This window comes from Jaculus jaculus, chromosome 1, assembly GCF_020740685.1.
Source record: "Jaculus jaculus isolate mJacJac1 chromosome 1, mJacJac1.mat.Y.cur, whole genome shotgun sequence".
Classification (NCBI taxonomy): domain Eukaryota; kingdom Metazoa; phylum Chordata; class Mammalia; order Rodentia; family Dipodidae; genus Jaculus; species Jaculus jaculus.
The window spans coordinates 159,793,010-159,809,102 of NC_059102.1; the positions used below are offsets into that span (position 1 = coordinate 159,793,010).

The 16,093-nt window shown below is 48.5% G+C and overlaps 1 protein-coding gene across 3 annotated transcripts in view; it reads left to right on the forward strand.

Annotated features, from left to right (window-relative positions):
• Positions 1-11,005: 11,005 nt before the first annotated feature.
• The window catches only part of Chka (choline kinase alpha), a 64,617-nt gene continuing 59,529 nt past the window's right edge, over positions 11,006-16,093 (forward strand). For 2 of the 3 annotated variants that reach the window (XM_004656774.3, XM_004656775.3), the window contains exon 1: positions 11,008-11,540. In XM_004656774.3, coding sequence (XP_004656831.1) covers positions 11,218-11,540 — 323 coding nt within the window. In that variant the 5' untranslated portion in view covers positions 11,008-11,217. Of the gene's footprint in view, positions 11,541-16,093 lie in introns of all 3 variants that reach the window. The other variant, XM_045158996.1, reaches the window with a different exon arrangement.

A 16,093-nucleotide genomic window follows, 5' to 3' on the forward strand; every position in this document is an offset into this window, starting at 1 on the left:
AGAAAAAAATTTAAAAAATTTAAAAAATTAAAAAAAAAATTAGTTAAAAAATGTTTAGAGCCAGGCCAGGCATGGTGGCACTCACCTTTAATCTGGAGTTTATTTGCAGTAGCTGGAGGCCATGGTACACCCATTCTTCTCTTTCTCTCTCTCTTTGCCTCTCTATATCTGCTTCTTACTCTCTCAAATAAATTAAAAAAATATATTAAAAAAATAATTTTAGTTGGACGTGGTGGCGCACACCTTTAATCCCAGCACTTGGGAGGCAGAGGTAGGAGGATCACTGTGAGTTCAAGGTCCCTGAGACTCCATAGTGAATTCCAGGTCAGCCTGGGCTAAAGTGAGACTCTACCTCCTCTGAAATTGCTCTCCCTTTTGGGGTTTGGATATGAAATGTTCCCCATATGTTCAATGGTTGGAACACTTGATTCACAGCTGGTGGAGCTGTTTTGGAAGGGTGTGGCATCTCTAGGCTGTACAGTCTTGCTTGATGAAATGAGGGAGGCAAAGGCAGGATTGCTGGGAGTTTGAGGCCAACCTGAGGCTACACAGTGAGTTCCAGGTCAGCCTGGGCTAGGGCAAGACCCTACCTCAAAACACCATAAAAGAAAAAAATATATATATATTCATTCATATATATGTGTGTGTGTGTGTGTGTGTGTGTGTGTGTATTTATTCATTTATTGGGGGGAACAGGGCCTGTAGTCACTGCAAATTAATTCTTAGGCTTTGCAAGCATCTTAACCACTAAGCCATCTCTCCAGCCAGAGATGTGTGTGTGTGTGTGTGTGTATGTATGTATGTATGTGTATATATATATATACACACACACACACACACACATAATTTTTAAAAATTTTTTTGGTTTTTCAAGGTAGAGTCATGTTCTAGTCCAGGCCGACCTGGGATTCAGGGTGGCTTCAAACCCACAGCAATCCTACCTCTGCCTCCCTAGTGCTGGGATTAGAGGCATGCACCACCATGCCTGGCTCTAGATTTGTTTGTTTTCTGAGTTAGGGTCTTATGCCACCTCAGGCTGACCTGAAATTCACTATGTAGACTCAGGGTGGCCTAGAACCCTCGCCGACCCTCCCACCTCTGCTTCTCAAGTGCTGGGATTAAAGGTGTGTGCCACCATGCCCGGCCTGGCTCTAGATTATTTTAAACTAATTTTTTAATTTTTAAAATATATATTTTTTATTTAATTTATTTGAGAGAGGGAAAGGCAGAGAAAGGGAGAGAATGGGTGTGCCAGGGCCTCCAGCAACTGCAAATGAACTCCAGATGCATGCGCCCCTTTGTGCATCTGGTTTATGTGGGTCCTGGGGAATCAAACTGGGGTACTTTGGCTTTGCAGGCAAAGGCCTCAACCACTAAGCCATCTTCTCCAGCTCATTAACTAATTTATTTTTTATTAACAACTTCTATGATTGTAAACAATATCCCATGGTAATTCCTTCCCTTCCCCCCACTTTTTCCTTTGAAACTCCACTCTCCATCATATCCCCTTCCCATCTCAGTCATTCTTTCTTTTATTTTGATGTCATGATCTTTTTCTTATTATGATGGTCATGTGTAGGTAGTGTCGCACACTGTGAGGTCATGGATATCCAGCCATTTTGTGTCTGGAGGAGCACGTTGTGAGGAGTCCTACCCTTCCTTTGGCTCTTACATTCTTTCCGCCACCTCTTCGGCAATGGACCCTGAGCCATGGAAGGTATGATAGAGATATTGCAGTGCTGAACACTCCTCTGTCACTTCTTCCCAGCACCATGACACCTTCTGAGTTATCCCAAGGTCACTGCCATCTGAACAGAGAAGGTTCTCTACCAAAAGTGAGAGTAGCATTAATATATGGGTATGAACATTAAGAGAAGTGCTTACTGGGCAGTTTGATGAGCATAGTATATACATTTAGCCAGAAAGCAACAGACGTTACACCCCTAAAGCTCATGTCTACCCTTGTTGTAGGTTTTCATTTTTAGGGATATATTCCCTCCCATGGAGCAGCCTCCAGTCCAGCTAGAGGACAGTTGGTTTCTACCATGACAGATGTGCCACTATTGCACCTGTTGGCTCATTTGGCCTGGCTGATGGCTCTAGATTTTAAAAAATATTTTATTTTTATTTATTTGAGAGAGAGAGAGAGAGAGAGAAAGAGAGAGAGAGAAAGAAAATGGGCATGCGAGGGCTTCTGCCAGTGAAAATAAACTCCAGATGCATGCACCACCTTGTGCATATGGCTTATGTGGGTCCTGGGGAATCATACCTGGGTCTTATGGCTTAGCAGGCAAATGCCTTAACCACTAATCCATCTCTCCAGCCCTGAGATTTAGATTTTTGATGTCATCTTTAATAAGGGCTACAGAATGCCACAAAGACAAAATGGTAAGCATGAAAGATATTCTTCACAGCCCTGAAGGTGGCCTACAAGCCATTTTCTTAATCTCTCTATTAGCTTGAGAATAGCACAATTATCTTGCTTGGTGTTTCTACATATATGTTAAAAGCTGACAAGATGATGGAGGTTGGGAATCACACCTTTACCAGGAATGTTCAGTTGTGAGGACCTCTTGCTCTCTTGCTCGCTATGTAAACCTGGACCTCATGTCAGGACCCCTCCCCCAAGATGGATTTGGGATTGTCATTGTACCTTCCCTTATGTGGCCATAATGAATATACTTCTTTTGTCAGATTTTCACTGTTATGTTTTTAAAATATTTTATTTATTTGCAAGCAGATAGAGACAGAAAGAGGATGAATGGGCACACCAGGGTCTTTAGCCGCTGCAAACTCCAAATGCATGGGCCACTTTGTGCATCTGGTCTTACCTGGGTACTCGGAATCGAACCTGGGCCATTAGGCTTTGCAGGCAAGCATCTCAATGGCCGAGCCATCTCTCCAGTCCTATTAGGTGTTAAATTGACTTATTATAAATGGGTGGCCTAACCTGGCTTCTTAGGGGACTGTTAGGGCTCATGCTTTGACCCTAATAACTCCAATAAGAACATGGCTCAAAAAAAAGACACCCCAAAACAAAAAACAAAGGAGCCTCGTGTGGTGGCACACGCCTTTAATCCCAGCACTTAGGAAGCAGAGGTAGGAGGATCACCATGAGTTCGAGGCCACCCTGAGACTCCATAGTGAATTCCAGGTCAGCCTGGGCTAGTGAGACCCTACCTCAAAAAACAAACAAACAAACAAAAACGTGTTGATTTGTTCAAGGTAAGCATTGCTAGTATGTCCCAGTTTTGGTAACTCTGTTCATCCTATATTTGAAAGTACCAGGTGCCTTAGAGAATGGAGAAGGCTGGGAACACCTTTATAGGGGCTTTGCTTTCTCGTTGGTACTGGGGGTGAATTGCATGCTACAGGGCCTCCCTTAAGAGCAGATGACAGCTGCTCTCTGCCAGCCTTGGGGAATCCAGCTGACAATAAGGTAGTCAGGCATAGCTACTCTTTTCTTTTAAAATAGTTTTTTAAAATATATATATTTTTATATATTTGAGAGAAAGGCAGCGAGAAAGACAGAGAGAGAATGGGCATGTCAGGGCCTCCAGGCACTGCAAATGAACTACAGATGCATGTTTTTGGAGATCCAGATCTCCAACAAGCCTTTCCTACTGGCCTCAGGGACTCTGGCCAGTAACCCTGTAGCATAGGGACAATTATCTCCACATTAGCTCAGAGAGGTGGATGCCTTATTCAGTGTCACACAGGTCACAGGAACATGACCTTCAAAGACAGATTTGCCAGTCTAATGCTACGCAAATCAGGGATGAGACCTGCAGGCATCACGTCACCTGTGTTCACTGAATCCTCTGAGCCAAGCTGTGGGGACTGAGGTGGGAATGTTAGATCTCAGGGTTTGTAATGGAAGGCCAAGGCAGACAGCTTCTTGGATCCAAGACTACTGTAATGGGGAAGAGGAAGAAGTTGGGGGGGGGGGGGAGGAAGAGAGGGAAGGAGAGAGAGAGAACCAGAGGAAAAGTAGAGAAAAGAGGGGGTTGCATGCATCTGAGAAGCAGGAGGTTCAGAAAGAGGGAAAGTGTGAGCCAGGGAGTTTAAAAAAAATATTTATTTAATTAATTAATTGGAGAGAGAGGAAGAGGGAAAGGGAGACAGAGAGACAGACACTGAGTGCACCAGGGCCTCTAGCCACTGCAAACAAACTTCAGATGCATGTGCGCCTGGCTTACGTGGGTCCTGGGGAATTGAACCAGGGTCCTTAGGGTTCACAGGCAAATGCCTTAACTACTAAGCCATCTCTCCAGCCCCAGGGGGTGGTTTTTATGGGGAGGAGACAGAAAGAGAGACTGCTATGTGATGGTTGGCCCCTGGGTGGTGGATAGAGGTTTGAGTTGTGCGGAGGTGACCCTTCTTCCTCTTAGCCCACAGGTACGCTCAATTACTATTCCTGGAGGCTGTCCTCGAGTCTCAGGGTTAACACAGCCAGGTGTAGGGGACCTTGGGAGGGGGATGGGTAGAGAGCTCAGAGACTCTAACAGAGGTGTGGCAGACCACTGCCAAATAAGAGTGCGTTGGGGCCCAGGAGCCACTGATGGCCGGGCAGTGGCTACTCAGTGAAGGGCCTTGCTCTCTTGCTGTGCTGGCTGGGGCAGTAACCCAGTCCTCCAGCACAGAAGATTCCAGCCCATTGACTGTTTGGTGCTCTCATCAATATTTGAAGATCCAGAACTGGAGCAGTGCCTGATCTGTGGGGGAACCTGGTGAGGGGTGGGCAGTTTTCAGCCTAGTCAAACCTCTAGAGAACCCTGAAGGGAACCCCCAGTGCCAAAACTTCCTGGGCTAAAAGTACTTTGGGTTCAGGACAGAAAGATAAATTTCCTGCCAGGTGTGGTGGTGCACGCCTTTAATCCCAGCACTCAGGCGACAGAGGTAGGAGGATCACTGTGAGTTCGAGGCCACCCTCAGATTCCAGAGTGAATTCCAGGTCAACCTGGGCTACAGTGAGACCCTGCCTCGATCAAAACAAAACAAAAGAAAGATAAGTTTCCTGGACAGGGTCCTGGTGGGGCCTCCAGGACCTGCTGGCTTTGGGTAAATGGTCTCACCTCAGATGAGATGCCTCTGTGGCCTGGGAGGTGAGGTGTTAAGTAGACTACCTCACTGCTTGTGGAGAGACTGTGGAGAAACTGCCTCTTGGTAAAGGGTTCAAAGCTGCTCCTACAGGCAGACTTTTTCCTTTCCTTTAAAAATGTCTTCCCCAACCCCGCCAGCCAGGCATGGTGGCACACACGTTTAATCTCAGCACTTGGGAGGCAGAGGTAGGATTGCCATGAATTTGAGGCCACCCTGAGACTACATGGTGAATTCCAGGTCAGCCTGGGCTAGAGCAAGACCCTACCTTGAAACCCTGCTCCCCGACAAAAATTTTTTTTTTTCTTCCTGTGCTGGGTCTAGAAACCAGGGCCTTAGGCATGCTCCGTAAGCCCTTACTCTGAGGCACACCCTAGCCATTACAAAGCCTTTGCTAAGAATAGGCCTTGCACATGGAAGTGCTGGCTGGGGCTCTTGGGTGAACCCTTCTGTGCTCTGGAGGGCCCTTGTCTCCCCAGGGACTCTAGAAACTTTTCTGCCTGGCCCTCATTCCAGAGCACAGTGAGCAATCAAAGAGTGTGAGACTAACAGGGATTCTGTCTCCCTCCTTCCTTCCCAGAGCCCATCACCCACGCTTAGTGCCTATCTTCAAAATTCAGCCTCAGTTGTCAGGCAGCACTCGCTGAGCCTTATGAACACTCCTCCTGTCCCAGAAGAAAAGGTTTGTAGTTGAAATAGCCTCTTTTCTAAGCCGGGCCCGGTGGCGCACACCTTTAATCCCAGCACTCGGGGAGACAGAGGTCGGAGGATCGCCATGAGTTCGAGGCCACCCTGAGACTCCATAGTGAATGCCAGGTCAGCCTGAGCTAGAGTAAGACCCTACCTCGAAAAGCAAAAAAAAAAAAAAAAAAAAAACACCCCCAAAAAAACAACAAAAAAATCCCCCTAAAAAAACAAGGAAATAGCCCCTTCTCAGGGCCAGAGCCTGTCAGAGAAAATTTCTCCCCAAAGCTTGGTTAGTGTGCATGGAGAGCAACATGGTATCTTGGTAACTAAACTATAACATTACAGTATGTACAATACACTTCTTTTCTTACACAATACTGTTTTCCTTGGCTGCGAGTTACAAGTGTATGCATTATTCACCTCTGAACCTGGTCACCTGGAGAGAGGCTACACCATGCAACACACTGCAAGCAACAGAAATAAGTGTGAAATGGAACCCTTCCTTTGTTCTTTCAGACCGACTTCAACTTGCTTAGGTTTAACTTCTGTCAAATATACCAACACGTGGGCCCAGTCCCTCAAGGTGGTAGAGATTCAGCTTATCCACTTTTATCCATTAATGACATGGCAATGAGAAATTTTATGTATGGGGCATTTAAAAAATATTTTAGACAGGGTGGGGAGAAGGGGCACTCCAGAGCCTCTTGCTGCTGCAAAGGAACTGCAGATGCAGGTACCACTTAGTGCATCTGGCTTTACGTGGGTACTGGGGAACTGAACCCTGGCCAGCAGGCTTTGCAAATACATGCCTTGAACTCCTGTGATTTCCCCCTACCTCTGACTCCCAAGTGCTGAGATTAAAGGTGTGCCACCATGCCCAGGTTTATTTATTTTTTATTTGAGGTAGGGTCTCTAGTCCAGGCTGACCTGGATTCACTATGTAGTCTCAGGGTGGCCTCTAACTCATGGCGATCTTCCTACCTCTGCCTCCCAAGAGCTGGGATTAAAGGTGTGTGCCACTACATCCAGCCCCTGGCTGATTTTTTTTTTTTTTTTTTTTTTTTTGGTAAAGCTGGTTATTCCCTTATGATTGCTGTGTGTATTGGGGTGTGGCGGGGAGGTAGAGACTGAGACTCCAGGGCCTCTTGTCACTGCAAGCAAATGCCAGATGATTGTGTCACTTTTTGTGTCTAGCCTACATGGGTGCTTGAGAATTGAATCCTGGACTGGCAGATTTTGCAAACAAGTGCCTTTAACTGCTGAGCCATCTTGCCAGCCCCTAGAAGCAGCTTCTGGAAGGAAAGGGCTTATTTTGGCTCTCAGTTTTGAGTATGGCAGACATCTAGGTGTTACATCAAGTGAGAGGAAGCAGCAAGGCTGAGCTAGCTAGCTAGCACTGGCAAGGAGGTGACTGGTCTGTAATATCCCAAGACCCATCCTAATGAAACACTTTCTTCTTCAGCAAGGCTTCACCAGCTGGGGATATGAGGCTTAATCACAAACAGAGGCAGCAATGGGGACTCTGTATTCAAGCCAAGAGTATTATTAAGGTTTGTTATTATTTTTCCTTCACTTTTTTTTTTGAGGGTCTCACTTTAGCTCAGGCTGACCTGGAATTCACTATGTAGTCTCAGGGTGGCCTCAAACTCACGGCGATCCTCCTCCTCACCTCCTACCTCTGCCTCCTGAGTGCTGTAATTAAAGGTGTGCACCACCATGCCTGGCATTCTTCTCATTTTTGAGACAGTCTCGCTAATAGCCTGGAATTCACTTTGTAGCCCAAGCTGGCCTTGAGTTCCAGGTACTCCTCCTGCTTCAGCCTCCCATGTGCTGAAGTTACATGTTTAAACCATCATTCTCCCATCAGGTGCTATACAAATTCTTTTTAAATTATTTGTTGCTAAATAGAGCTTTTTGTTTGTTTGTTTGTTATTTTGTTTTTCAAGGTAGGGTTTCACTCTAGCTCAGTCTGATCTGGAATTCACTATGGAGTCTCAGGGTGGCCTGGAACTCACAGCGATACTCCTACCTCTGCTTCCCGAGTGCTGAGATTAAAGGTGTGTGCCACCATGCCCAGTTTAAACATTATTTGTGATGGGCTGGAGAGATGATTTAGGGATTAAGGTGATTGGTTGTGAATCTTAAAGACCCGGGTTCCATTCACCAGAACCCACGTAAACCAGATGCCCAAGTGGGTGCATGTTTCTGGAGTTTGTTTGCAGTGGCTGGATGCCCTGGTATACCTATTCTCTCTTTCTCTCTCAAAACAGATAAATAGAAAAAGTTTTACAAAATAAATTCTTTGTGAGTTACACATCATGGCATATGCATATTAATTTAATCCCAGCACTCAGGAGGCAGATTTAGAGGATCACAGCAAGCTCAAGGCCACCCTGAGACTCCATAGTGAATTCCAGGTCAGCCTGGGCTAGAGCAACAGAGCAAGACCCTACCTGGAAAAACAAAACAAAACAAAACAAAACAAAAATTATTTGCATGAATGCAGGTGTGCGGGGAGGCACCAGGGTCTCTTGCAGCTGCAAACACCAGACACTTGTACCATGTTTTGCATCTGGCTTAAGTGGGTGTGTCATGGGACACTTTTCCCCTGGGCAGAAAAGGACACACAACCCCAAACAGAGCTCAGATGGCAGATCAAAGTACGATTACACCAGTATCAGTTCGATGAACCAATGAGTTTATTGGGGGGGGGTGTCACTTACAGTAATGTGGAGTCCCCAAAGCAGCCACTTTGATGGAGAGTAACTTTGTCAAAATTACTCCTTGGAGGCGACCCCTAAGCCTCAGGATAAGGGTTTACTTACAGAGCATCAGGACCCCAGAGCAGCTGCACCACAAAGTCTCATTCTACCATGTATGCTGACTTCCCTATAGGCGCTTCTAGAAGCTCCTTGTCTCTGTCCAGGAGCGAGACCACTGGGCAGCACTTTTAGTGGGGCTCACTATACCAGGATTACTGCCACCCCCCCTTGTGGATGCTCCTCCTTCAGCCTGGGGGTGAGGGCTTACTTACAGAGCATGGAGACGCCAAAGAAACCTTAGGTGGAATTTATTGTTCCTAAGTCTTTTGCTCTGTAAAGATTCTCTGACTCTCCCTGAGGTTACGTGCGATCTTGTGCATTATTGTATACAGCTGATGGGGAGGCACCTAAACTTCAGGAGGGGGTCTGCTGACCCTCCCCACACCTTCTCTGGTGAGTTGACCCAGCTGCTTTTAATAAAGCAGGCGATAGTTTACACCTTTCAAGATGGAGGAAATTTGCCATACAACAGGGTAGTTTAGGAATTGAACCTGGGCTAGCAAACAAGCAAGCAAACACCTTTAACAGCTGAGCCATTTTTTTTTTAAGGTAGGTTCTCGCTCTAGTCCATGTTTACCTGGAATCCACTATGTAGTCTCAGGATGGCCTTAAACTCATGTCGATCCCCCTACCTCTGCCTCCCAAGTGATGGGATTAAAGGCATGCGCCCCCATACCTGGCTTTCTCGATAGCCATTTTATATCTGCAATACTAATGCGTGGACTGTACACTGATTTTCCTTAAACAGCCTCCCATCACAGTGTCTGTGCTAGACCCTCCTAACCCCGAGTCCTGGAGCCCTACCACCTACCCCACACTCCACTTTCATTCACAGCTTTGAGTCTCAGGAACTCTTTTACTGAGGTGACCTCTTATTGCCACAGGAAGCTGTGCTCCCATTAAGGCTCCTGTGGATTTTCATGGACTAAACAGGCGGATGTCAGGGAGAAAGTTATTTCAAATTACACAGATGACATCTCTTGTTTCCAGTGCAGCTCCCTCTCTCTGGCCACATTTCCAACACTGACTGGTGTGAGGACAAAGGGCCTGTCACCTGAGCAGGCCACTGACAAGGCCTCACCTCCTGCTGGATTTTCTAGACAAAGTCCTTGGCTCCCTTATCTAAATGCCTTCCTGAACAGAGATCTTGATAACATTGGCCTTCCAGTCATCCAGCACAACTCCCACTTGGTCCAAGCCAGATTTCTGTTTTTTAAGTCATTTCCTGTGCACACTGCTCTGGATTTCCTAGGTCTCCTTTTAGTTAACGTCCCAAACACGAAGCTGTAGGTTTATATTATCTGTACCCTACCTTGAAAGAGGGACCTAAGGGAGTATGTGGGCAGACTGCAGCAGGGGCCCTTGCACTCCTCTTTGCCCAGGGCAAAGGTACATTAGTCATAGTCACGTGGCTGTGTCCTGCAAAGTGTGTGTGTGTGTGTGTGTGTGTGTGTGTTGGGGGTTAGGTGACAGCGTTCACAAAGCCAGCAGCCCTAGTGGCAAACACCTTTCTTTGGCCAGTGATCCGGGCAGCTGCCCCTTGGCAGAGATGTCCCGAGACTCTGCGTCAGCGTTCTCAGCACCACGGACAGGGAAACTGAGGCGGTTAAGGGTTGCAGACTCCCAGGGCAGGCCCGCAGGCTGAGTCCAAGCTGATTGTGTGGCCTTGAACCAGTCACTTCTCTCCCTCCTTTGGATCTCGATTTCTCGACCGGGGATAGAAATGACTCCGGACCTAGGTTAGACGGGACCTGGATGCCCCTCGTAGAGCACTGGGCCATGTTATAAAAACACGCTTATAGGGCCCTAGAAGGAGCTGTCTGGCCCCAACATCACGCGGTAAAGAGTAAGCAGTCTCCAGGCACACATCGATTTCCTGCCCGCCTCTGCCAAGTCCCCCCAGCGGCCTTTGAAATCGTGGCTCTCAAAGAAGGGTCGAGGGGAAAAATTTCACTCCCCCAAACCCACTCCTGGGGGGCCCAGGGCTCAGGAGCCCTCTTCTTCTCTCGCCTGGGCGTGGCCCAGCCCGAATACGCGCGGCCCTACGATCGCCGCCCCCCGCCCCCCGCCCCCCAACCTAGCTCGGCTTACCCGGTCGCCCGCGACCCCTAGGGAGCCGCGATCGTCGCTCCGCCCCACCCTCGCGCTGGGCCCGCCCCTCTCCGCCGGACCCCTGGGGGCCGCTCAGCGCCTGGGGCGGGGGGCGGGGAAAAGCGTGCGCCTCAGCCAATGGGAAGGCGGCATGGCGAGGGCAGCGGCGGTTGTGATGAGCCGCGACGCCCAATCAGCAGTGAGCGCGGGGGCGGGCTGTGACGCGGGGCGCTCCTCGTGCGGCGCTGTAAAGGAGCGAGCGCCGCGGCCGGCTTCAGAGCAGACGCCCGCCCGTTCGCCATTCGTCGCTCGCCGCCCTCCCGCCCGCCGCCTTCGTCTCCCGCCGTCGCCCCACGCGCGCCCCTTCCCCGTTAACCGCCGCCCGGCCCGTCAAGCGAAGCCGGGTGGTACGATCGTCGTCGCCCCCGATCTTTCCGTGAGGCGGGCGTCCGGCCGGACCCTGAGCCTCGCCCTCTCGCGCTGCGGCCGCGCGCGCCTCCTCGGTCTCCTGTCCGGCATGAAAACCAAGTTCTGCACCGGGGGCGAGGCGGAGCCTTCGCCGCTCGGGTTGCTGCTGAGCTGCGGTGGCGGGAGCGCGGCCCCGGCGCCAGGCGTGGGGCAGCAGCGCGACGCAGCCACGGAGCTGGAGGCGAAGCATCTGGGCGGACGGCAGCCGCCGCCGCCGCCGCCCCTGCCGCTGCCTCCGCCGCCGCCCCTGACGCCCGCGGACGAGCAGCCCGAGCCCCGGACGCGGCGCCGGGCCTACCTGTGGTGCAAGGAGTTCCTGCCCGGAGCCTGGCGGGGCCTTCGCGAGGACCAGTTCCACATCAGTGTCATCAGGTCGGTGGCTGCGCCGCGCGTGCGGTGGCGTGGCGGGGGAGCTGGGAAGGACACACGGGCGGCTCCCGAGTAACGGGCCCCGTGAATGCCCGAGGCGAGGTTTTTTTTTGGAAAATGTCGCTTTCAGGATAAAACCGGGCTCTCTTCCGCGAGAACAATACCGTGCAGTCTGGGAGAGTACATTTTGTACCGAAGCTCAAGAAAAAAAAAAAAAATGTGCCTAGAAGTTGGGTGTGGTGCTTCATGCCTGTAAGCCACCCCCAACCCCCAGCATTTAGGAGGCTAAGGTAGGAGGATTGCTATAAGTTCGGGGCCAGCCTGGGCTACAGAGTGAGTTTCAAGTCAGCCTGGGCTAGAGTGATACCGTGCCTTAAACAAAATGTGCCTAGAAAGCCTCTTTTCTGATTAGGTCCTAAAATGAAGGAGGGATATTTTAAGGGGGGTTTGCATTAGGTAACTTTTCCAGGAGTTCTTGTAGCCTGTAATTTTATTTTCTCCCTCGTTTGGCAGCGGTTGATGGCGGGGGAAGCCACACCATGGGGGCTCTTGAGTCTTCATGTAGCTGTTGCTGGCCAGCATAGAGAGGCGCGGCTCCAGAATTTGAGAGTAAGGAACAAAAGACCCCTGCGGGCCCTTATTTACTTTAAAAATATTTTTATTGGGCTGGAGAGGTGGCTTAGCTGTTAAGGCTTGCCTGCGAAGCCTAAGGACCCAGGTTCGATTCCCCAGGACCCACATAGTAAGCTGGATGCGCATGGTGGCATATGCTTCTGGAGCTCGTTTGCAGTGGCTAGAGGCTCTGGCACATCCATTAATTTTCTGTCTCCCTCTTTCTCTGTCAAATAAATAAATAAAAATATTTTAGAAATGTGTGAGCCGTGTGTGGTGACGCACGCCTTTAATCCCAGCAATAGGGAGGCAGAGGTAGGAAGATCGCCTTGAGCTCAAGGCTACCCTGAGACTAATAGTGAATTCCAGGTCAGCCTGGACTAGAGTGAGACCCTACCTTGAAAAACCCCCCCAAAAAGAAAGAAAAGATGTTTATTGTTTACGTGTTTGTGTGTACAGTATGTGCATGTAGGTGTGCCAGGGGTTTATGAGGAATGAAACCCTGGCAGGTATGGTTTGCAAGCAAGCACCCTTAATCATGGACCTGTTTACTCAGCCCTTAAATTTTTTTTTTAATTTATTATATATTTGTAAGGAGAGAAGGAATGAAAGAAAGGCATGCCAGGGCCTCTTTGTCACTGCAAACGAACTCCAGGTGCATGTGCCACTTTGTGCATCTGGCTTTGCATGGATACTGGGGATTTGAACCTGGGCCTTCAGGCTTTGCAAGGAAGCACCTTCTTTAGCTGCTGAGCCATCTCTTCAACCCTAGCCTTTATTTTTATTTTATCAAGGTAGGGTCTTGATGTAGCCTAGGTTGATCTGGAATTCAGTATGTAGTCTCAAGGTATCCTCGAACTCATGGCAATTCTCCTACCTCTGCTTCCCAAGTGCTGAGATTAAAGGTGTGAGCCAACACACCCGGCCCAGCCTTTATTTTTAAAAGATGGCCTTATGTAGCCCAGGTTGTTTGTAACTATGTAGACAGGGCTGGCCTTGAAGCCCATATCTTCCTGCCTCCACCTCCTAAGTGCTGGGTTTGCAGGTTTGTACCACCACCTCTGGCGCGCGCGCGCTCCTTCTCTCTCTCTCTCTCTCTCTCTCTCTCTCTCTCTCTCTCTCTCAATTTTTTTGTTTATTTGAGAGCAACAGTCAGAGAAAGAGGCAGAGGGAGAGAGAGGGAGAGAGAGAAAGAAATGGGTACACCAGAGTCTCTAGCCACTGCAGATGAACTCCAGATGTATGTGCCACCTTGTGCATCTGGTTTACACAGGTCCTGGCAAATGGAGCCTTGAACTGGGGTTCTTAGGCTTCACAGGCAAGCACTTAACCACTAAGCCATCTCTCCAGCCCTCTTTCTTTTGCTGATCTTTAACCTTATATTTATTTATTTATTTTTGTTTTTTTTGAGGTAGGGTCTTGCTCTAGCCTAGACTGACCTGGAATTCACTATGTAGTTTCAGGCTGACCTTGAACTCAAGGTGATCTCCTACCTCTGCCTGCAGAGTACTGGTACTAAAGGCACTCCTGGCATTAATCTTAAATTTAAATTACAAAAAGAAATATTTGTACATACTCTGATTTAACAGAAAAATGTAGCAGTCTCTTTAGTTAAATGCTAAGCATTTACTATTGAATGCAGACCTTTGAAAACTTGTTTGTTCTTTTTTGCTAGTTCTTTTTTTTTTTTCTTCTGGTTTTTCAAGGTAGGGTCTCTCAAGTCCATGCTAATCTGGAATTGACTGTGTAGTCTCAGGCTGGCCTCAAATTCACAGCTATCCTCCTCCCTCTGCTTTCTGAGTGCTGGGATTGAATGCATTGTGCCACCATGCCTGGCTAGTTTTCTTTTAATTGGTTGACTAGGTTGAGTGCAAAGTGCCTAGAAACTGGCCTGCCACCAATCCTCAGATCCAATTTTAGTCATTTGATTCTTTTTCTCTGCCCAGTCTCTCACCAGAATCACAAATGCAGCAAAATTAACTCTTTGAACTTCATTTCCTCTTTGTATTTCAGTCCCCTCTCTCTCAGTTTTATAAGCAGTTTTTTTAAAAAGGCAGTTGGTAGGAAGCAGAAAAAGGAATACCAAGGACATCTAGATAATTCTTGAATTTACTTTGTTTTCTAGATAGGTTCTCATTCTAGCCCCGTTTGACATGGAACTAGCTTTGTAGTCCCAGGCTGGTCTTAAACTCACAGTGATCCTCCTACTTCTGCCTCCTGAGTGCTGGCATTAAAGGCTTGTGCTACCACACCTGGCTTGAATTGACTTCTTTTTTTCCTTTTTAAAATATTTATTTGTGGGCTGGAGAGATGGCTTAGCGGTTAAGCGCTTGCCTGTGAAGCCTAAGGACCCTGGTTCAAGGCTCGGTTCCCCAGGTCCCACGTTAGCCAGATGCACAAGGGGGCGCACGTGTCTGGAGTTCGTTTGCAGAGGCTGGAAGCCCTGGCGCGCCCATTCTCTCTCTCTCCCTCTATCTGTCTTTCTCTCTGTGTCTGTTGCTCTCAAATAAATAAATAAAAAATTAAAAAAAAATTTATTTGTGGGGGCTGGAGAGATGGATTAGTGGTTAGGGTGCTTGCCTGCAAAGCCAAAGAACCTAGGGTTGATTCCCCAGGACCCACGTAAGCCAGAGGCACAAGGGGGCGCACACATTTAGAGTTCCTTTGCAGTGGCTGGAGGCGTGTCCAATCTCTCTCTCTCTCCCCCTGCCTATTTCTGTCTCTCTCTCTCTCTCTCTCTCAAATAAAAATATTTAAAACAATTATTTGTAAGCAGAGATAGAGAGGGGAGTGAGTGACAGAGAATGGACATGCCAAGGCCTCCAGATGCTGCAGATGAATTCCAGATGCATGTGGCATTTTGTGCATCGTATTCCGTTTAAACCTGGGTCATTAGGCTTTTGCAGGCAAGTACCTTAACTGCTGAGCCATCTCTCCAGCCTGAATTTGCTTTTTTTGTTGGGGAGGGGGTTATTCAAGGTAGAGTTTTGCTTTAGCCCAGGATAACTTAGAATTCACTTTTGTCCCTACACCACCAGATCCATCTGAATTTGCTTTAAAACAATTTTTTTTATTCATTTATTTGAGAGAGAGAGAGGGTGGGGGGGGGAGGGAGGGAGGGAGCATGGGTGCACCAGGGCCTCCAGCCATTGCAAAAGAGCTCCAGACGCGTGCACCCCCTTGTGCCTCTGGCTTACGTGGGTCCTGGGGAATTGAACCAAGGTCCTTTGGCTTTGCAGGCAAGTGCCTTAACTGCTAAGCCATCTCTCTAGCCCCAAATTTACTTTAAAAAAAAATTAAATATCCTATTTATTTAAGAGAGAGAGAGAGAATAGGTACATCAGGGCCTCTAGCCATTGCAAATGAACTCCAGATACATGCGCTGCGCCCCTTGTGCATCTGGCTTATGTGGTCCTGGGGAACCAAACTGGTATCCTTAGGCTTCACAGGCAGACACCTTAACTGCTAAGCCATTTCCCCAGCCTACTTCTTTTGTTTTTTTTTCTCCTGGTTTTTCGAGGTAGGGTCTTACTCTGGTTCAGGCAGACCTGGAATTAACTCTGTAGTCTCAGGGTGGCCTCGAGCTCACGGCAATCCTCCTACCTCTGCCTCCCGAGGGCTGGGATTAAAGGCGTGTGCCACCACGCTCGGCTTCTGAATTTATTTATTTTTTTAATTTATTTATTTGAGAGCGACAGACACAGAGAGAAAGACAGATAGAGGGAGAGAGAGAATGGGCGCGCCAAGGCTTCCGGCCTCTGCAAACGAACTCCAGACGCGTGCGCCCCCTTGTGCATCTGGCTAACGTGGGACCTGGGGAACCGAGCCTTGAACCGGGGTCCCTAGGCTTCACAGGCAAGCGCTTAACCGCTAAGCCATCTCTCCAGCCCCTGAATTTATTTTTTAAAAAATACTTTAGCCGGGCATGGTGGCACACGCCTTTA